We start from the raw sequence: 23,721 nt of genomic DNA, 5'->3' as shown, positions 1-23,721 counted from the left end.
TTTTCACTGGTGAATATTTCAGTTGTACAATTTAACAACTTTGAGTGTGTGGGCCTGGCTGAGTGCCTCGGAGACTGAACCTGACTCTGGGTGATCCCATTGGATCCCATCTGTACACACGATGTTGACAGTGGTCAATTGGACATGTGATTGATTCCTGATGTTTTTGGGTCTAGTGGTGATGGTTGTATATAAGTCAGGGAACAGTGTTGGGTGTGAGCTGGGACCTCTCTCCGAGTGGTCTGTGACTATAATAGGGGAGCTGTGTCACAGCCAATAGAAGGCTCACAGGTATTTCAGGAATCACAGATGATTGGGAGATTGTAGATCAGGTGGGCACGAATAGACTTACACGAGCAGGAGAGAGCGTTCATAGACACAACAAAGTAGAGGCTGAACTTCATGCGTTTTAGAAAAGGCCTGATAAATGTGTTTTTTTCCTCATAGAACCAATTTCCTACTTGGCAAAAACTGATTAAATCAACGCTGTTTCCAATTTCAACCAAAACAATCATTGTGATGTTGAATCATCGTGGAAAACTGATTAGATTTGCAAAAAGTAATTCACTTCAGGACATTTAGGCTTTTTTCACCCACATTTAACCTAAATCCAATGACATGGTGAAATGTTTGTTGATTTCACAATGAATTCACGTTAGTTGAAAACTCAACCAAATGTAAATCAGGCTGTGCTCAGTGGCTTGTGTGTGTGCTGTAGTGTTTCTCTATGTGTGTGTGTGTTTTAAAAAATGAAGTTGGTTTATGCAGGACATGCTGTTCTCAAGTGTAGTTATCGACTTTACACAAAAACTCCTGTAATGATGATCCACTTTAAATGGCTCCATTGATTTTAATGCAGCAATTACATCTTTAGTGTATGGAAGGCAATACATAAGACAGTAATACAAATGGCTGGCTACAACTATACACCAGGGTTTACGAACCACAAACCTTTACTAAAATATATGCTCTGTTAGTATAAAGGACAGTCATGCATGATTAAATATTTGTAATTGAAGGTACATCTGAATTAATGTTTATCTGCATGTGGTAAGTACTGTAACTACTGTATAAATCCCCAAGGGGGAAAAAAGAAAAACAAAATGTTTACATGTGCATTACCAGGACACACATGGACACACATCTGGATCAATCAACCAGAAAAGTTGTTTTTTCCCAAAATAAATGTAGGTGTTATTACGTGGTGTTAGAAACATGTCACTGCCTAAAAGAGCATGGTTTGCCCTTCTGATAACATGGCATTTGGAACAATAACATGCTAAACTTGGAACTTGATCCATTTCATAAATGCGGTCATCGAGAGCATCACTGCCTGGTATGGCAACTGCTCGGCCTCCGACCGCAAGGCACTACAAAGGGTAGTGCGAACGACCCAGGTTCTGCCATCCAGGCCCTCTATACCAGGCGGTGTCAGGGAAAGGCACTAAAAATTGTCAAAGACTCCAGCCACCCTAGTCATAGACTGTTCTCTCTGCTACCGCACGGCAAGTGGTACCGGAGTGCCAAGTCTAGGTCCAAGAGGCTTCTAAATAGCTTCTACCCCCACGTCATAAGACTCCTGAACATCTAGTCAAATGGCTACCCAGACTATTTACAGTACCCCCCCCCCCCCCCCCCCACCCCCTCTCTACTCTGCTTCTCTCTGTTGTCGTCTGTGCATAGTCACTTCAATAACTCTACCTACATGTCCATACTACCTCAAATAACCTGTGCCCCGCACATTGACTTTGTATCGGTACCCCCTGTATATAGTCTCGCTGTTGTTATTTCACTGCTGCTCTTTAATTACTTGTTACTTTTATATCTTATTCTTATCTGTATTAATTTTGAAACTTCATTGTTGGTTAGGAGCTTGTAAGTAAGCATTTCACTGTAAGGTCTACTACACCTGTTGTATTCGGAGCCTGTGACTGATTTGATTTGATTTGTTTTAGTATATTTGTAAGAAATATGGCTTTTGGACACATTCATCTTCCAAAGCAAGCAGCACACAGTTCAGGCTTTAGAAACATGGCTGTGGGGCAAATGGTGTATTATATATAGAGAGGATGTAGCTCTGAGAAACATTTCTATTCGACAGTGTTTAATTGGAGAGTATGTTTCAAAGCAGCCAGCCCTGCCGCTGGTTTTATTTCTAATTGCCAGCAGCAAAGCACTTAACGAAGCGAGGGGAGAAGAGCGTGGGTGAAAGAGAGATATAGCGGCCAGGTTTCCATAGCAACGGCAGATCAACAGCGGCAGTAGCCAAGGGGTAGTTTAATCTTGAAGAAAAGGCTACAGGATCACCGTGTTTTCCCTGCTAGAATTCCTGCAACACAATATGTAACATGACGTTGTATCACCAACAGTAGTCATCTAATGGCATTCACGAACTCTATCTTCACGTTGAGAAATCTAATGAATAGGGATGTGAAGAGAGATAAAAATAAATGCAATATATAGCTGTCTGGGAGTCCCAAGTTTGGATGACTGTACCTTTCCTCCATATCCTCTCTGATTGTCTCATTATTTGTGTCCAAAAGCTCACATTGTAGTCTCTTAGCATCCAGAAGGGGTCAGTTTGGTCTGCCTCAACTTCCATGGTCCGCTTTGAGGTTGCACTGTGCTTTTCTGACCACTGTTTTTAAAAATCTCTGACCAGTTTGAGTTTATTCTATGAGTTTTTGTAAATAGCTCTAATAGTATTCATCATAAGACTGGGAAGTAATTTTTTACATACTAAAAAGTATCGGAAACCACTGCATGTAGTATGGATGAAGATATCAATTTTTGACAGTGCAATCTTCATAGTCTTATCTTTATTTTATGGTTGATTATTGTGAGTTCTTAGGTCTTTCTCTCTATGGTTATCTAGCAAAACACATAGTGACTTCTCTGAATAACAATGTAGACACTTTCATGAGTCCTAAAATCTGATAATATCCCGAACACTGAGCCAGCACATCCCTCAACTGAGAGAGTTTCCTTCATATCTGCAGAGCGCAGACACATTAATAATTGATTGATAGACAGTCAGCACTACAGTGTAATTCTGAAATCCAATGGCTTGTCCTTATACAGGAGCCATTTGCAGGCCCAGATAGGTCCTGGAGGTGTCAGGTAAGTCGTCGTTCAACACAATGCTGAAATGTAATACCTACCTAGTCAAAAAAGCCATAGATAATAGCAGAGAGAGAGAACATGCTTTTCAGACAACATTTGGGGACAATTAAAAATTGCAAACTGCAGGAGTAGAGGGTATGAGTATGGATGCTATATACATACAAAACACTACCAAGCTACATATGATGGGATTTGTAGTTAATTTACACAATTAACGTAGTTGACACATGTACCACTGGAAATAATTACTCCGCTATTCTATCAATAAACATACTCAACACTCAATAAGTCACTGAAAGCATTCTTTTTCCTGGACTAATTTTATTACAAAGTTCTTGAGGACTTATTACAAGGGAATTTTCTCAACATGCCAAAAACAGAACAAAATGGAACACATTGGAATTGAACAAATAGGTAGGATCCGACAATCCACTGTTCACGATCAACATAAAGTCTGATAAAGTCCTCGGGAGCAGGGAGCCAGTGAAGGACTACGGTGCAGGCATAGAACGGCCACATTCACACCGACTCAGCAAAGATCAATCCAACCAAGGCAAAATGTGCACATATCAAGAAACACATTACAATTTTTATATGCCATCGGCTTTTGTAATACGTTTTAAAAAGCTTCACTTGCATGTACATAAAACTGTACAAAAACATGGCATCACAAGCATTTTGTTCTATATAAATATAACCAACAATTAGGATAACAACTTGGTACTCTCTTGCAACGACACACTTTCAAGGCAGCTTGTCTTTATTTTACTGTGTAGAACTGTCTCTGATGGTGATGAAATGTGCAGTGAATGTCAGCTCCTTGGGGAGAGGGTTCTTGAACCAAAACCAGCACTAAGATCTCATCAAAAACACTACTAATTATCTTTGGAATTCATGCTAAACTCATAGCCTGCTTGACAGCACACATGGGGATGTGTAGATCTATGTACAGTACACTTTCAAGAGAGATTTGTCATAGCTCACTTTGATTTTCTATTTAAGGAGGCTTAAGGCTCTATTCAATCCGTAGCGCTGAAGACCCACTTTATAGCACGACTGACAATAGGCAATGTTCCAGAGACTGCATTCACGGTAAACGCTGCATATGTCGGCATTACCTTTACATTTTAACGGGGATCTTCCGCGATACTTCGGCGATATGGATTGAATCCAGCCCTTAGTCTTAGAGAAAACTCCTTTGCCTATTCTCCAGTATCTCATCATGTCCATCAGTCCACAGCCACAATCACCTTACAAGACCACTACAGAGAGGCAGAGGATACTCAGGTGAACTTGACATTACATAAAACATACAAACTACACATGATTGGACATACTGTGGAGTGTATCAAGGGTTTTCATACTATTAATGCTTTGATCCAGGACTTGTCAACCATCCTGCTTTCTAGAGAGCAGTCAACACAAATAATAAATTAAGTATGAGTTCAAAGGACAGGTAAAACCATGTGATTCAGGATATTCAAACATACTAATTGATATAGGCTGGAGAGAAAAAGGTATAACACAGTTATTCTGGCTGAAAAAAGAATGTGTATGCAAACACGGGTGTTGGTAAGCACTCAAACCCAGTGGTTTGATTTGAATAAGGGCTTCAGTCAAAATCAGTTGTTCAGACATGCCAGAGAGAAGCCACACCAAGTTATTCAGCCAGACCAAGTGATTAGTAAAGAGATAAGCCTGTTGATTTATGCCAGATTCAGGCTGGAGTCAGATGAATCAGCGAATCTGAAAGGAGTCAGACAGAGCATAGGAGACAAAGGCAGTGTTGAGGCTGTATGACGTTGGCTTTATCACTCATCGCAATCTTTCACACATATTAATAATTCCAGGTCAGTGAACTCACCCGCTGCTCTAGCTCAGTGAAGCTGCTTTGAGAGGGGGTTGGGTGGTGGTGGGGGGGGGGGGGGGGGGGGGGGGGGACCAAAAGGCTTCATCATCGTGTTTTATGACTCTTGCTGGATTTTATTTCAGTGGCTAAATGGCTTTGAAAACAGCATAATGTGCTTGTTCACCCCTCAAGGCTAGGATAATCACCTGCCTTATTTATTCATAGCCATGTCCAGTAATTTCCACATGTTTTGAGTTGAATTATTCTACATGTGTTGCCAACGGCGGTGGGATGAGGTAAGTCCAGATAAAAATACCGCTTTTTAAATTACTGTAGTTTTGCAGATGGATTTGGATTATGTGGCTGCTGTGTTGTCTTCAGGCTGTATGCTCACATATGCCCTGGCTAAGGACTCATTACACAAACTAATTATGGGAGCCCAGCATCCATTCCCTTCCAGGCCCTTCCACCCCTTGCTCAGACCAGACCCACTGTCTCTCTCTCCATAGAAATACACTGTGGTCAAAACAGGGGCTAAGATACAAATCGAATCGAATCAGTGTACAAATCAAAAGCTATGAGTAATACTACTGTGCTGCGAGGCGGGCCAGTGGCGTTATCATCATCCAATTACATACTACTGTTCCTGTGTCCTCCAGATGTCTGCTTTTAAATGACTTTGAAAATAAGTATTTGTCAAAGACTGCTGCTGTATCCAACAGGAATGTCCTCTATCTAATTGTCAATTGAAAAATGAGGAACAACGTAACATAACCTGAACTCTATGAATGTCAACTGGACTGAAAATATATGACTCCTGCAACCAATATTTAACTTTATTTGAAATGGCAACATGTCATCATTGTTTATAACATGCACCAATGGATGCAACAGGTAAATTATGTTTAAACAAAATGGTGACCTGAGTGACCACTTTTCTTCTTCACCAAAACAAAAGGTCTCCTGAGTGGCGCAGTGGTCTAAGGCACTGCATGCCAGTGCAAGAGGCATCACAACAGTCCCTGGTTCAAATCCAGTATCATATCTGGCCATGATTGGGAGTCCCATAGGGCGGTGCACAATTGGCCCAGCGTCACCGGGGTAGGCCATCATTGTAAATAATAATTTGTTCTTAATTAACTGACTTGCCTAGTTAAATAAAGGTAAAATAAAAATTAGTCCCAGATGATTACTGTAGCCTTCCTTTAAAGACGTGAGACCAACACAAGGAGACCTATCAGGATGTAGATGTAAAAAGCATAGTTTCTGAGAGACAGAGGAATTCAGTCACAGCACTCTAAGTCACCTTAGTGGCTCTCAGGACTGAAAAGTGCTGCGCTGAAACTCGTGTGAATAACTCCTTAGGCGGAGTAAAACTATTGAAATTCACGCGGATCGTGAGGAGAAAACCTAACGAGGCTAGAGACACAAGGTTGAATGTAATGGTGACCTCTATGTGGAGAGCAACTGATTAGCTCAGTGTTATTCAGGCATAGGGAGGCATTGAAGAGGAGCTTTTCACACAGAACAGAGAATATATATATTCTCATCTACAGTGTAGGTGGGGAACCAGAGGCTCTACTCTGAGAGGGGCAAACACTATCAGAATGTGAGCTAGGGGTTTGGCTTAATAGCTATCCAGGGAGCATGAGGTAACATGCTATGGTTCTATCATGATTGGGGGTCACAGATGTGTGTGTAGTTGATTAATTAATTCAAGTGCCTTTCCACACTCTCCGTCCAAGTTTTTGGAAAACATTTCAATCAAGTGTTAAACAGCAGCAGCAAAGAAAAGCTCAAATGCTAAAATTCTGAGGCTATTGTTATCAGCTTGAGCCAGACAGAAATATATACAAGATACAGTGTACACCATTCACATGTATTTACAGCACTGTACATTAAGAAAGATCATTCCATTTGATTGTTAATCAAAAATGTTAAGTCTACCCTTAGGGCTTCATTGCCTGTCAGATGAATGTTATCTGGTTATGGCACTGATCACACATTGGATGTTCCAGAGAACATATCACAACAGGTTAGGGCTTAGCTAAGAAAATCACTAGTGTTTTAGGGATTGATTGTATGTTGATTTAGTGTGATATTACCACAAGTGTTTAACCAATGCTTTCAAAGAAACTGCATTGATAAATAAATCCATTAACTAATTAATACATTAATAAACCAATAAATATGTAAATAAATAAAATGAAAAACTCCTATTGCACATACCAATGATTCCACAAATCACATCCCATATTTCCTACAGAATGGGTATTTATTTCAATAAATTGACTTTTCAGATCCTCTAAGAGCATGTTTCTTTTTCTAAAGTGGGTGTGTCTCTGTGGCTCCTCCTCTATCTGTGCACCAATCAGATGTGGGAGGTGGGGCTTTCTCACAGGTAGATCTCTTGTTTGGGGGTGTGGCTAGGAGGGGAGGTGGGCAGGAACTCAGAGGCCACGCTCAGGGGCACCTCCTCCTTTGGGCAGTCCTGCCTAGGGGCATGGCCGCTGTTGGAATAGGCACTACGGGAGGGCAGAATGCTGGCTCGGTACTCCTCGCCACCCGGCCTGGCGCTCCCGTTGGCCAGGCGGCCCAGGCTCCCTCTCTCCTGGTAAGGCACGAAGGTGGAGAGTTTGGGGGGATTCCTGGTCTTGCGCACTGGGGAGGGCTGCCCAGGCATCCAGCAGGCGTCTGAGTGACCCAGCTCACTGCACTCCTGAGTACAGTTACCAGTCATGGCCACATCAGGAATGGAACGCATATCTACATGGAGAGGAGAGATAAACACCCATGTTCAGAGAGGTTCAAATGTTTAACAGAAAAAGACAACAGAGGGAGTTTAACTGCAGATATAGCCCCTCACTGTTGACTGAGAATAAACAACAAGGTTACTGTGACATCTAATCGGGAGTAGAAAACATGAGTAGAAAATTATTCTCATAACCCCGTGTTTGCTAATTAACTTACAGTTGTTACTATGCACAGTACAACTGTTGCTATGTAGCTGTTGCTATGCACTGTGACGTGGATGCTACAGCATGTGCAGTCCGGTGGTTGATATTAGAGGAGCCGAGATGTAGTTAATGTGTTCTATGAAGTCCTTCACTGCATTGGGCAATCATTGCTATAAGTATTGAGCAATGATTACGACTGTGTGTCTAGTGTTGATTGATACAGAATCTTCATTTGATCACTATTTTGTTGCTGAGAATTTTCCTGCACCGCATAAAACACACAATAGCCTACTTTTGGCCAGCTAATAGCCTAACCACCGATCAAGCAACATTATGGACTAAACGTTAAAATCCTGTTGCTGCAGGATTCTTTTGCCGTTACAAAACAGGTCAAATTAAGATCCTATTTTTGTATATCTGTGTGTGCTTGTTTGCATGTTCTGTGCTGCCCCGTGGCTGTATTGTGCTGTATGTAGGTTGCCATCTAGTATGTACTGGGTAAAAATGGTGCCCCCAATGTGTTTCCAAGGATAAAATAAAAGTTTAACACACAATCACGCGTAATGATCAGACAACGCACAATGCTACATGTGGCTCCAGAGAGATCCCTGTGGGGCCCCAGGGTAAATCCATTGTGGTATGGCAGTTATTGACTGGCAGGTCTGAAATGAGTCCATGTCCCTGATTCTGATCCATTTTTCATTCTACCATTCCTAATTATTAAATAGGTCCACGACCTACTGACCTCCTTCCAAACAGCGTTGATTCAAATCAATAGCTGGATATAGCTGTACTGTATACCTACACCATTTTTGGGCAGAAAATACAAGGTATGGTGACTGGGTCAAAGGGAACAACCCCTCAGTAAATTTGTACCTCAGCTTGAAAATACCTAGCTATGAACCCCCAAAACACAAATAACATAATTTTGTCAGTTCAGATTTATGTTCAATTCACATAGAAACAAGCAGAGCTAGCATAGCAACACTTAGTAACACAGATGTGTTTGCCTTGAATCTGCAGATGGAAGTCTGTATGCCTGCAGAAAAGCCCCAGGGGGACCAGTTCCCAAACAGTCTCTCTGTGTCTATACCCACAGCCAGCCCTGATGCAGGCATTAGGCAGGACTTCTGGGCTGTTCCACCTGTACAACACAGGGAACAGGAGCCTCCCAGTTCCCTTTAACACAAAGCCACTGTATTAACCCTTTTACCTACCGTGCACATCAACTCAGCCCAGCTCACAATGCTGAAATAAACAGACCCCAAACACACAGTGGACATGGAAGACACATCAAAGGAGTTGCACAGTAGATTAAAGGAGCAGCCAAAGACAGGCAAGTGAAAAAGGGGATTTTTGGAAGCCTGTTTTCTCCTGGAGTGGAGCCTGAAGTAAATCAAGGTCTATGTCTGGAACAAACCCTTTAGAGTTTACAGTCTGGATAGTGCAGCTCCAATAGGCCGGGAGCAGGAGGAGAGCGGGCAGCCCAGAGAGAGCGGATGGGCGAGCCACAGCACTGTAGGGCACTGGGTTTAACAGGGAGGTGATTGGATTTAGAGAGCAGGTGATTTGGTTTTGAAGAGAGGTGACTCAATGCTATTTTTCTCCCTGCACATAAAATCCTGGACTCTCCGGATGTGTTCTGGACAGTTTCAGCCAATGCAGCTCTTACTCTCGCTCATTCACTTAGTCTCTTTAATTTTACATTTCATATATTCCTTTTATTACATCAGACACACTTAGCCTTGAACAACAGGAAACCCTGCTGAGCCACATTCACTATCACATCCACCTCTCGTTCTTTGATTCCCAGTGAACTTCATCATTGATTCCAAATGCACTTCCTTCACACTGGTGTAACATGCACTCTACCATGCAGGGCCATGGAGGAGAGAAGAGGGAGGGGGCTGCGTGCAGAGCTTAACCCCCTCAGCTGATAGACACATGGGAGGGGTGGGTTTGCATGCATGCTGCATCAGGGTGCCAGTGGGAGGGGTTGGGTGTCTGAGGCAGGCTTTCTCTCGTCGACTGATCCCCTGTCCACTGGCATGGGGGGAAGCTGCTCTTCCAGAGATTTCACACTGCTCCTCACTGTCTGATTGCAAATGCTCCCTCTCCCCACCGGCTGCTTTCCAGTGTGTGCCACAACACTTGTGATTGATAGGGAATAGTCCTTAGATACCCACAATTCATAGAGAGATGGAAGAAAACAAAATAAAGACATTATGGCTTGGGATTGACCGTGTGGTCTTCCAATTGCATATGTACAGTACCAGTCAAAAGTTTGTAAAAACCTACTCATTCAAGGGTTTTTATTTATTTATTATTTTCTATGATTGTAGAATAATAGTGAAGACATTCAAACTATGAAAGGTGTTATTTCAAACTATGAAATAACACCTATGGTGTATCATGTAACCTATGGTGTATCATGTAACCAAAATCTAAATATATTTTATATTTGAAATAATTCAAAGTAGCCACCCTTTGCCTTAATGACAGCTTTGCACACTCTTGGCATTCTCTCAACCAGCTTCACCTATAATTATTTTGTAACAATCTTGAAGGAGGTCCCACATATGCTGAGCACTTGTTGGCTGCTTTTCCTTCACTCTGCACTCCAACCATCTCAATTGGTTTGAGGTTGGGGGATTGTGGAGGCCAGGTCATCTGATACAGCTCTCCATCACTCTCCTTCTTGGTAAAATAGCCATTACACAGCCTGGAGGTGTGTTGGGTCATTGTCCTGTAGAAAAAACAAATGATAGTGGGACTAAGCGCAAACCAGACGGGATGGTGTATCGCTGCAGAATGCTGTGGCAGCCATACTGGTTAAGTGTGCCTTGAATTCAAAATAAATCACAGACAGTGTCACCAGCAAAGCACCCCCACACCACCTCCTCCGTGCTTCCCAGTGGGAACCACACATGCAGAGAACATCCGTTCACCTGCCTTGCGTCTGACAAAGACACGGCAGTTGGAACTAAAAATCTCAAATTTGAACTCATCAGACCAAACAACAGATTTCCATCGGTCTAATGTCCATTGCTTGGCCAAAGCAAGTCTCTTCCTCTTATTGGTGTCCTTAAGTAGTAGTTTATTTGAAGCAATTCAACCATGAAGGCCTGATTCACTCAGTCTCTTCTGAACAGCTGATGTTGAGATGTGTCTGTTACTTGAACTCTGTGAAGCATTTATTTGGGCTGTAATCTAAGGTTCAGTTAGTTGCCGAATTCTGAGAATGGTAACTCTAATGACCTCTGCAGCAGAGGTAACTCTGGGTCTTCCTTTCCATGAGAATCAGTTTCATCATAGCACTTGATGATTTTTGCCACTGCAAATTAAGAAACTTTCAAAGTTCTTCAAATGTTCCGCATTGACTGACCGTAATGTCACAATGGACTGTCATTTGTCTTAGCTTATTTGACCTGTTCTTGCCATAATATGGACTTGGTCTTTTACCAAACAGGGCTGTCTTCTGTATACCGCCAGTGGCAGCCAGTGTCGTTGATGATGAGGCAGGACAATTTTTTTGTTCATGACTATGGCCTTATTTCTATTACAGCATGTTGGATGACTGTCATTCATATTCCATTCACCCAGTTCAATGTAACATTGATAGGTTTAGGCTACTACATGAAACTCACATTTTCCCTATACACATCATGAGGTTGCTACAACCTAGCCAATGAATTAAAGTTTACAATGTAGGTGCACACAGGTCGAGATACATTTTTAGATGACAGACAGTGGCACATTCAATAGCGCCTTTACACTCTTGCCTGCATCTAGCATATCTAGTGTGTAATCATTAGCCCAACAGTTGCAAACAAGAGTTTCTATTGGACAAATTAATGTATTTTTATCCCCGTTTTGTTTGATTCAGTTTAAGAAATGTTTTTCAACCGAATCGGCAGAATGAATACACCCCTGATTACACATAAACACAGTTCACTTTAATACGTAGCAGCCACGTTGTATTCATTCTAGCCTCTATGCTCTCCTCCTATCACCTTTTCCCTTTGTGGACTTCAATGAACAACACATCAGCTGTATATGACAAGGCAATTTTTTCTCCCCAAACCATATCATAACTGCTACACACAGCCTACATCGTTGTCCCCATATTAGCTAAAGTAATGTCCTAGTCAACATAGCTAATTGAACTAATGTCAACCGGCTTCAATCATGCAGTAAATAATCAGTAAGCAGTTAAACAGGCGGGCCTCTGGAATTGGTCATTAGTCTAGGGATGGGGGTCTAACCAAGAGCTTCCTGGGTTTTGTATTGTCCTGCACCATGGTGCTACCATACAGAGTGCTGTTGAGGCTACTGTAGACATTTTTGCAAAACAGTGTCTTAATCAATTATTGGTGACGTGAATACATTTACAATAGTTTAATAAAAAACGGATAACTTTTTCAATGTTTTACCATTTTTAGTTTTGGGAAATTCACTGAGGAGGATGGTCCTCCACTTCCTCCTCTGAGGAGAACCCTCTGTATACCACCCCTACCTTGTCAAAACACAACTGATTAACACAATGCATTAAGAAAGAAAGAAATTCCACAAATTAACTTTTAACAAGGCACACCTGTTAATTGAATTGCATTCCAGGTGACTACCTCATGAAGCTGGTTGAGAGAATGCAAAGCTGTCATCAAGGAAAAGGCTGGCTACTTTGAAGAATCTCAAATATAACATATATTTTGATTTGTTTAACGCATTTTTGGTTACTACATGTGTTATTTCATAGTTTTGATCTTTTCACTAATATTATACAATGTAGAAAATTGTAAAAATAAAGAAAAACCCTTGAATGAGTAGGTATACCCAAACTTTTGACGTGTACTGTATATAGAATTGTGGTTAATGCAAAATGTTTAATTTGTGAATTAAACATGTATTCAAGGCAACCCACAGACAGTGGAAACAAGACCCCATTTATGCAGATATTGTTATTCTAGGTATTCTAAATATAGAGATGGTGTGTGATATCAAAATAGTCTGTAAATAGATAGTGATTTGTTCATGCATAGTGGGAAAAATAACATTCCTGGGTCTTGTTTTTTTAGTTTTTCAGTGACATTGAGTGTGTTTACTAAAGCATTCACAACAGTTCCCTTTGGTAGGCAGAGATACCTGACATTTTCTCACCCTCAAAATGAGGGAGAGAGGAAAAAAGAGGGGAATACAATTTGTGGCTAAACACATATGTACAGGTAACTGCCAAAATAAAGGAATCACCTAAGTAAATAAGGGATACAAAGTATATTGAAAGCAGATGCTTCCACACAGGTGTGGCTCCTGAGTTAATTAATTAATCAATTAATTAATTAATATCCCACCATGCTTAGATTCATGTATAAACATTTCCAGCTAACCATTATTTTGGCTACCATGGCTAGAGTAAGAGATCTCAATGACTTTGAAAGAGGGGTCTCAAAGGAGCATAAAGGGGGCTTGTTATGGCCCAATGCCCTATTAAGACACCTTATGTTGGTGTTTCCATTATTTTGATAGTTATCTTTACATAACAACACACAAATAACCACAAATGCACAAGAAATATACACATTTTTCACTTATCTAATTCATACAAGAAATTCCTTGTTTTCAATAAATATAATTCTGATGTGCTTAGGTGGATTTAGGACAGCATATAAATTCTGCATACGCTCTCATTAAATATCCGTCCAAATTGCCATGGGAATTTTGGGGAAGCTCTTTGAGATCTTGAGACACTGATTGAGAGGAGAGGCAAAGCAACATATCCTCCCAGTGATTACTCCTGCCCGTCCTCCAGTCTTTAGCTGCTCTGTGCATCCTTTCTTCAGGCTAAGGAAGCAAAACTCAGCATGTTAAGTTTTTCACACAAAAAATGAGAAGTGAGTAACTTTCAAGAGAATATCTGATTAATTGTTGAACCTGTATCTGGTCTACTTTCTCACCCATAACGATCTTCTGAGAAATGCAGCAGCAACTCTGGGATTTAGCTTCATTAGATCTCCTCTGAAGTCAGCCAGCCCGCCCCTCCCACCCTCCCTTGTTGTTCCCACCTGTGGACTAATCCCTTTCATTCAGCTCCCTGTGTTTCTGACCGACTTTAAGCTATGAGGAAGAGAGGTCAGCGCAGAAGTCCTTTGGAGAAATCCTTGGAATCCTGGGACAGAAATAATCATAAAGTACAAAAACCACTGCACATCTAAGTGTGGCTCAGATGTGGCAGAACTGAGACACAATGGCTCAGGTGTTTCTGTGAGGCCAAATGTTTAGTTAAAATGGCCTTTAAAACCATAACAAAGCTCCCACCTGCCCTTCACTGGTGGTTGTTCTACAAACATTGGACTATATGTTTAGATTTTTAATACATTGACTGCATGATGCAACTCTAATGATGATTTGAAAAAAAGTGTCTTGAAAGGCATGAGCTCTGGTTTGTTTCTTTGCACAGGCTGTACACACTTCATCAGTCACCCATTCACAATTTGACAAGCACATGATAATGCCTCGAATTTCACGGCGGCATCCCATTTATGTGGCCATAATGCACCCTAAAAAAATGCATGCCTTTGTGCCCTTCTCCCTAAGTGTTGCGCACTCTGAATCAGCTCTCACTCACATGGTTCTCCATCACGTGATCGGGTATTTCTCTCAGGCTACAAGTGAAGACAGACACATCGGAGATGCAACTGCATGCGTGCTTATCCAATTCCGAGGCGCATATTGAAGAAATTGGAAGAACTGTCCACATGTACTTTTCGTCATCCAACAAGATGAGTAGGCCTAACGAACAGCAAAAGCCTAAGCCTAAGTCAATCGTCTATTCCCCATAGTAGAAAAGTCGACCTGTTCTGTGCAAGAAATAAATATTCCAAACATAGTCTGGGACAGTTGTTGGATTCGATAGATCCCAAATTAATACAACCACTAGCATCAAAACCACTTTTTTACGCAATGTGGCTGACACAACAGATCAGAATGTTTAGCTTGAAATGTTGATAAAGTATAAGGCTATTTCTTCACATTATAAGCGCAGCAGTGTGCACACGACAGTAGGCTATATGTGCGAATGTTCCATTAGGGGAAAACACCATTATCAAAAGTCACCACAAATACAATTATGCACACAATGCTTTTATTATAAAGGTGCATTTTTATGGTGAAAATATTCTTCCCCAAACTTGAAACTCATTCGCTGCTTATGTATGCCAGTTAGGCTCTACACCCCTTGTAAAGCGGATTAAGTTATTTGGACACTTTAGTTGTGATACAAATCTTATCAAAACATGTAGGCCTATGGGCCTATATTAAATCATATACAGTATTTGTAAAATTTGTCTTGATTTAGAATGGACCAAAAAAAATGAAAAGAATTGGAGGACGCTTTTCCTGTGGTTCGTTTTCATACCAGCCTGGTAGGTGATACTGCTGTTGTAAAGATAAGCAATGTGCTTAATATTAGGAAAGTTATAGTAGGCCTAGCCTACAGAAAGCTAAAGGGATCCTCCTCTTTTAAATAGAGGCCGTCACTATGTTTTCTCTCGCAATTGCATAGCCTATAGAAATATTGGGCAACGTGAGCTCATGGGCTCTCATAAAGTGTTTGATTAGATTTTCGATAACATTTTCATTGTTGTCAAAATGATTAGAAGGATAATAGAGTGCTGAGTATCAAGCAGTTAACAAGTTTGGTAGGTTACTAATGACCATCAGCCATATCAGAACTTGGAGAAGCCTAATTACCGTGACTCAACGGTCACATGGAATATGACTGCCTTCATGAGTTGTGACCGCCGGTGTGGCAGTAATACGATCACCGCCACAGCCCTAGTTGTGGGTTTGATTCCCATGGGGGACCATTATGGAATAAATGCATGCACTCAGTGCTGTAAGTCACTTTGGATAAGAAAAAATAAATAAAATACAGTGTTACAAGTACACATCACACGAGGAAGATGGAAACATTTTAAGAAATTGTTCTGTGTCCTAATTGACCATATTAGACTGCAAAAACCCTGCAAGGGCACAGCTATTATTTCATTTTCTTTTACTAGGCAAGTCAGTTAAGAACAAATTCCTATTTACAATGACGGCCTACCCTGGCCAAACCTGGGCCAATTGTGCCCCGCCCTATGGGACTCCCAATCGCAGCCGGATGTGATACAGCCTGGATTTGAACCAGGGACTGTAGTGACACCTCTTGCACTAAGATGCAGCACCTTAGACCGCTGCACTATCCCTTGGTGAGCAGAGGGTTAATGACCTGCTTGCAGATCCATGTTTCTTTTGAAAAAATATGGTGAAACTGAGACTCAGAAACACTCTACTAAAAGCGGATTTAATTATTTTATCCAGATTAATAAATCCAGTCAGAAATGCAGAATTTGGATTAACTGTAAAAAATAAGACACCCAATATAATTCCTTCTTTGAGACGCTTGACATGGTCCCCGCTGTCAAATTTTTCATGATCTGAAAAGCAAAAGTGATCCTATTTCAGCACTCATAGTCTTGGATACCTTGCAAATATGGGCCCAGAAGTATGCAGTATTTAAGAGAATGGGTGACGTGATGGTGAATAACCCAGTTACCAGTATTTCCCTGGGTTAGTTATGTCTAAGAAGCCTTAAAAGGAAGCATGGAATTCCTGATTGACAGTACTGCCATAGCTATATACCGAAAAAAAAGAAGACGCAAGAGAGCTTCCCTGGTGGCACAGAGGATAAAAGACCTCACTTGGGAGCCAAACATTGCCGACTACAAATAAATTGTAAAAAATATGGTTGCGTTTCTATGATTAAATGCTGTCCAAATGTTCTATTAATTAAATAATGGGCAGTTTGTCAACATACAAAGTGTAAAAAATATGGATGGTTGTGCTTGTATGATTAAATGCTGTGTTAAATTAAATTAAAATGCCGTGTGTGTCTGTATCACCTTGTAGTGGGCCTACAATACAGTTATCAAATAGAAATTGCCATTACATCTGGAGAGAAACAAGTGGGGATGTATTCCAATCTGCTTTCTTATGCTTTAAGGAGCGACAATTTCGCATGCTGAGAATGTTGTGGTTATATTAGGTATATAACATTTAAATATAACATTTTCGAAATGGTCTTGAAATGTTCTTAGGTCCTCCAAGACAGGGTAAAATGTATATTGCGTGAACATCAATGGAATATCAAGTTAAACCTCAAACAAATATTCTATGAACATCATAAACAAACACTCAAACTGGACCGTTTTATCTCAATCTCTTCATTCAAAGACTCAATCATGGATACTCTTTCTGACAGTTGTGGCTGCTTTGCGCAATGTATTGTTGTCTCTAACTTCTTTCCCTTTGTTCTGTTGTCTGTGCCCAATAATGTTTGTTTTGTGCCACTACTGTTGCCATTTTGTGTTGCTACCATGTTGTTGTCATGTTGTGTTGCTACCATGCTGTGTTGCTGCCATGCTATGTTGTTGTGTTAGGTCACTCTTTATGTAGTGTCCTATATTTTAGATTAATTTATTTTTAAACCCAGCCACCATCTCTGCAGAAGGCCTTTTGCCTTTTGGTAGGCTGTCTTGTAAATATGAATTTGTTCTTAAGTGACATGGCTAGTTAAATAAAGGTTAAATAAAAAATACTAAAATAAATTTAAAAACGGTCTCATTTGGAAATTGTGGAACATTGTGGGAATGTACTGTGCAACCTTCGTGAATATCACAACAATCTTATTGCAACATTAAGGGAATGTCCTGTGCAACCTAACTTAAACTGTATGAATGTCATCACACCTGAGCATATTGTGTGTTATGGGAATCTCTCTCTTTTAATGTTCCCGCAACCAAATTAAATATTCTGGGAACGTTTAAAGAACTCAAATGCTGTTATGTCAACATCAAAAGAATGTTTTGTGAACCCTGATACAAACATTACCTGAATGTCAGCACAGCTGGACAGTTTTAGTGTTTGGTCTCTTGTCATATCCCCACAATGTTCACACAACCTAAATAAACATTCTAGGAACCTTTAAAGAACAGAGAAAATGGTTCTGGTAACATTCTTGTCTTTTGGGATGTCCCCATAATGTTCCCACTAGACTGTTCCCACAACCTAATGAAACATTCTGGGAACCTTCAAAGAACAGACGAAATGTGTTCTGGTAACGTCCTTGTAACTTCAGGTAAATGTTTTTTTTGCACCCTAAAAGAAACATTGTATAATCAGCCTCACAACTTGAGAGTTTTTTGTGTTTTGGGAACATTTGCAGGGGACATGAACCACGGTGAATTGTGGGACACCCTCCACTGGCTGTGAGAAAGTCTTAAAGGCCAGAGCGTCTCCATTCCTCTGTGACTCGCTGGAAATAAGGAAGTACATGGCAGACCCACACAGTTCCAGTCCCTCAAGTGCCATCCATCATGGCATGGCAGTGCACTAGTTAGAGAGCGATTGAGCAGCTTTCGGTCCTCGTCTCACTGTGATGGAGAGATGATCCCTGGGCCCTCTCTCTGATCCCCGTTTGAGCAGCCCAACTGGGGCAGCAAACACTCTATGATCCCAGGGATGGGTGAGACTGGGCTGGGAAAGTCAGCGCCAATAAGACTCACCACCACTCTCTATTTCTGATCCTCTAATTACCCCCTCCCTGGTTCTGCACCCCTGTTGCTACGGTGGGACCCCAAGCCGAATAGGCCCTCTCCAGTGGCTGAGAGCAGAGTTAGACTAATGGAGACATTATTCTCCCCTTTTCATTATAACCACATACTCTCAGGACCCAGCTCGCACACATCTCATCACTTCCAAAATTGCAGCTTCAGCTCGCCAGTCCCTACTGATATGGTGTTAGCAGGCGCAAACCTATCCAAGCTTTCAATGGACAGAGAGAATGATTCCTCTTAAAATAATATATGCACACAGACTGTACAGTATATAGAGCTTAGAGATACTGGCATACTCGTCCACTTTACAAGCTTAGCGGTAAAGCCGGACATTTATAGTGTGTGTGTGGTATTAAGAGCAGTCATTTAATACTTGGAGACTGTAGTTAGAAAGATTATTTAGGGGAGCTAATGTGTATTCATATTCACGTGCTCTGACAAATAGCTACATCAATTTATAGTGATAATCTATGTTTTACAGCACTGGCATGGCTTTAAAGAAGCTTATTTTTTCACCCAGTGTTAAATTCAAGTGGAGAGGATTGGGATCAATAGAAACAGAAAGAATGTCAAGAAGTAGAACATGAGAATGTTAATAAGCCCTGTTTGAGTCAATCATGTCCCTCCTGACTTGTGTTCTTCTGGTAATACTGTGGATGAAAACCAAAACGTGTCTTTGATGAACACAACAGTGAAGAAATGGAAACACAGAGCAATCTTCCTGACATCCATTTCAAATGCAACATGGAATGCAGCCAAAATGAATTCAAGGTTCTGTCAAAAATATTGCTATTATAAACAGTGTTATTATAGTCTTACAGCAAACTGGACTGGCCTCACTGACTTATGAAACTTTGGGGAAATATTTTTAAGTGGAAGACAGAATAGTGTGAATTTCTGGCAATGGGTATAATTTGATAATAAAGCATCCTAATGTAGTTGTTACTGCAATCTGTGTCATGTGCTTTCATGCCAATCCACCATGAAGGACAATGAGCCATATCATTTCCTATATGATACGGTAGATCCTAATGTTCTCTCTTCTCTTTAGGGGGTATAGTTTTACAGCCATTGCAGTGAGTGGTTCGATGAATTTTCTGAGTGTGTGGGTTAGGATCATGTTGCCAGTGACCACAGACAGATAGGAGTTATCCAGACCCATAGAGGGGCCTCTAGAGACATCTATAAATATGACACATCACAACATTTTAGTCATTTAGCAGACACTCTTATCCAGGGCAAAATGGTTAAGTGCCTTGCTCAAAGGCACTCTGGCAGATTTGTCAACTAGTTGGCTCAGTGATTCAAACTAGCAACTTTTTGGATACTGGCACAGTGCTCTTAACCTCTAGGCTACCTGCTGCCCCTACGTGAGACTTTTGTATTCAGCTCTATTGTCCCATAAACTAACCAGAAAAGGACAGGGTGAATCATTGTCAGTAGTGTCAAAGCGCTTGCCAGGTTAGAGAATGTAATTCTGCTACTGTAAGGCACTTTTCTACCACCGACCTGCTGGCTCTGCAGTAAAGATACAAACAGGGGCAACAAACAGCAGCAGCTGATTGGAGCTGAACAGAATGGCTGTGCTAGAAAGTGCTCTGTATTAAGACCAGATTGCCCATGACAACATGCCTCGGGGGACCCTTTGCATGGGAGGCCATTGTTCAAACATTTTCACCCAGCCCCCAAAAAAGCTCTGAATCACATGACCTGTCTCCTCTAGGGTGGTGGTAGTCCCAGGATATGCTGGCATAGGCCACAGTCCTAGGAGAGACTGGCAGAGGCCCTTGCAATCAATTCTACTAACAGGCCGGGACTCTGACAAGGCCCAGTGCCATCTGCCTGAGCAAAACCATTCCCCCGGATCGCCACGTCACTCTGGCACCCAGGCAGCAGCCCAAACTGGCACCCGCAAGACAAACAAGCCCCCTCAGACTCACACTCTGTCTCTCAGTCTGTCTCTTTCTCCATGTACCCCTCTTCTCCCTCTTTTTCTCGCCTTCTGTCCATTTCCATATCACACTCACTGTTCTACTAAACTCACACACAACACAAAGCAGTGCAGTACATACACAGGGAAACACACATACACACACAGACAGAAAAACATGAATACACCCACACCCACGCACTCAGAGACACATTCCCAAGGAATGGCACCACAGTGTTACATTAAAGTGGCAGTACTGTCAAAAAATGCGATTTTCTTATTTGTTTTTAAGATATTAACACACTATGATGCCGAGAAATAACACTCTGTAATTGTGAAAATGACAATGCCCTTTTAGTGCTTCTACACCTGCATTGCTTGGTGTTTGGGGTTTAGGCTGGGTTTCTATACAGCACTTTGAGATATCAGCTGATGTACGAAGGGCTATATAAATACATTTGATTTGATTTGATTTGATTAGTGTAAGCGCTTTGGAGAAAACTAAATTGGCCAACAGCATGTCACAATCGGATCTGTTTATTCTGACAAATGACCAGTCATCTTTTATTTGCATATGGATCCTCCTACTTTGAATGGGTAAACTGTAGAGCAGGGTTCCCCAACTGGCTGAATTTGGTCTGAGGGTGGTTTTATTTGGCTCCAATCCGGCCCAAGGGTGGTTTGAGCAAAAAAATGAAGTCAATACACTTAAAAATGACTAAAGACAAATTTAAACTGTGTAGAAATGATAATGGGCCTACATTCATACATTTTCTTGACTGTCAGGCTCAAGACGAAGAGGCTGTCCAGCTCGAGACTGAGACGAAGAGGTGATGCGAGATGCTCCACTCCCGTCAAAATTTGTCCACGCGAGAATACAGCGATAAGCAAACCAAGTTGGGATTTTTTTGTTTGAAATATAACACATCTTCAGTGAGGCCTTCCGAACAGAATGTGGCCCCCGGCACAAAATTAGTTTGACACCCCTGGTCCAGATTATCATATCCGCCAATCAGGACTCTATATGTAAATATATAAACATTAATATCAACATGCCCACACAATCAGACTGAGCATTTCAATAGCAAAATGAAGCTGAGGAAAATAAATGATAAAAACATATTTGGAGTTATTTTCATGCAATAAACACACACAGTGTGTTATTAGACATTACAGTGGTGATTTTAAAATAACATTAAAAAGACTGCATGGGGCCATTAATGAGTTACTGTATATCTAGGCTGTTGGGCAGAAGGGAGGTTCAGTGCTTTACAACAATCACAGGTAAAAATCTCTGACAAAAAAATAAATAAAAAAATATTAGGCTACACATATCATCTGATACATTTGAGGGAGAAGAATCACACAGCATCGCTAAAGATCCTCTTTATTATGCAAATTCCATTTTATCTCTCCCTCTCACTGGCCCATATGTGCAGTGAGTCCGCACAGAGGCAGACATAGCACAGTGAGGCCCCATGCTGGGCACCTAGCCACATGGAAATGCCTCCATCTGGGGCACCCAGAGTGACTGTGTGTGTGTGTGTGTGTGTGTGTGTGTGTGTGTGTGTGTGTGTGTGTGTGTGTGTGTGTGTGTGTGTGTGTGTGTGTGTGTGGGTGTGTGTGTGTGTGTGTGTGTGTGTGTGTGTGTGTACACCACGGGTCCTATCAGTGCCAGCGCCCATGCCACCACAGCCAGGAGGCTGAGCAATGATCCCAGTGGGAGTCATCATCAACCCGGGGGAGAGGAGAACATGACTGGAATACTGGGAGTACTGTTGTCACTGACCCAGAGTATATGAGTATACTAAGTATACTGCTGGTCACCACTGGCACAGAGTATAATGTTGCAATCGCTGACCCAGACTGTATCATATATGAGTGGGGGCAGTGGGCACACTCAGGCTGTTGGGCAGTGGGCACACTCAGTGACCTAGACAGAGAGGATGTAATTGGGACAGTGTAGTGTCAAAGACACTACAGGTCATTAGTAATGTGAGGCAATGGCTGCGCTGTGGCTCATTACTGGTCTGGGTTACTGCTTCATTGGTTTAGAGACGATGGAAATTAGCAAATAAAAGCTGTGATGATCAAGTCTTCTAATAATCATGACATAAAAAGACTGGAGGCACTTCACAAATTGTATGAAACAAAGTCACAACAACTCAATTAAGTGTTGAAGGAAGTGGAAATGGAATGCTGTCACTAGCTGGATGCCATTCCTTGACTTTCATCGCTGATTTTGTTTTGACAGGTCTAAGCTGTCTAATATGCCTAATGATTTTCTGAGAAAACTCACATTCAGACAATGGTAGATGAGTTATGATATTCTCCAAAGTCTGGCTTTGAAAACTGCTAAGGATTAGGAACAGTGTCAGAATATTCAGAAATCGAATTACGCACTTGCACAAGCACACTCAAACAATCACTCCCACTATTTTAGATGTGCTATAGCAGTGTTTCCCCTATATTCTGATGTTGGTCAGACAATCTGATGTTGTAATGTGTCACTCTGATCTTAAAGGCGCGTGTCTATAGAAAAACATTTAAAAATATATTTTGTTTTTGACGTGATGTACTTTTAAGATCACAGTGGGTCATTACAACATCAGATCGTCAGGGAAAGCTCCAAGTTTGCTTATAATCCTGGAAGTGTAGCCAACCCTATTAATAGATGTATAAATGTATGCCCCAGGAAGACCCCCCCTCCCCAAGGGAAACACTGACTATAGTGTGAAGAGGGTGAATAAAGCAGTGTTTATGCACATGCACATAGGAGAAAGAAACTTAATGTTGGGCACTCCAACACAGACCCGGAGTCAAGAATGGAAATACAGAGGCCTACTGCTAAGGTCAACTAGAGAAATCAATAGCTGCAGATTATGTAGCATAAATCAAATATCACAGATTTTATTAACTCTGTCTGAACCTGCTCTCTGAAGACAAGAGTCTTAGCGCCAGGAGAGTGGATGCTTCCATCTCTATCAGTGATCCAGAGCCTGAGTCAAGGACCGCATACTCCCAACCATACAACACTACACAGGCCTATTCCATTGGAGTAAGAGAACACATTCCATTACACAGTATCAACCCCAATGCTTTCACATAACCAGCACTGATATAGTGACCAATTAAAAAGCTACAAGAAACAGCGTACATAGTTCCTTGGGTCATTTAGATTAGACAAGACAGGGCAAACTAGGAGAAAAT

At 41.4% G+C, this 23,721-nt stretch overlaps 1 protein-coding gene across 1 annotated transcript in view; it reads right to left on the bottom strand.

The window, feature by feature from the left end:
* Positions 1-3,424: 3,424 nt before the first annotated feature.
* The window catches only part of LOC110537229 (protocadherin-1), a 153,848-nt gene continuing 133,551 nt past the window's right edge, over positions 3,425-23,721 (bottom strand). The window contains exon 5 of the mRNA XM_021623109.2: positions 3,425-7,738. Within this exon, the coding sequence (XP_021478784.1) occupies positions 7,368-7,738 (371 nt within the window). The 3' untranslated portion in view covers positions 3,425-7,367. The remainder of the gene's footprint in view (positions 7,739-23,721) is intronic.

Source organism: Oncorhynchus mykiss, chromosome 12, assembly GCF_013265735.2.
Source record: "Oncorhynchus mykiss isolate Arlee chromosome 12, USDA_OmykA_1.1, whole genome shotgun sequence".
In the NCBI taxonomy this organism is placed as follows: Eukaryota; Metazoa; Chordata; class Actinopteri; order Salmoniformes; family Salmonidae; genus Oncorhynchus; species Oncorhynchus mykiss.
Note: the sequence above shows the minus strand (reverse complement) of the source record. Positions and strands in the feature narration are given on the sequence as shown.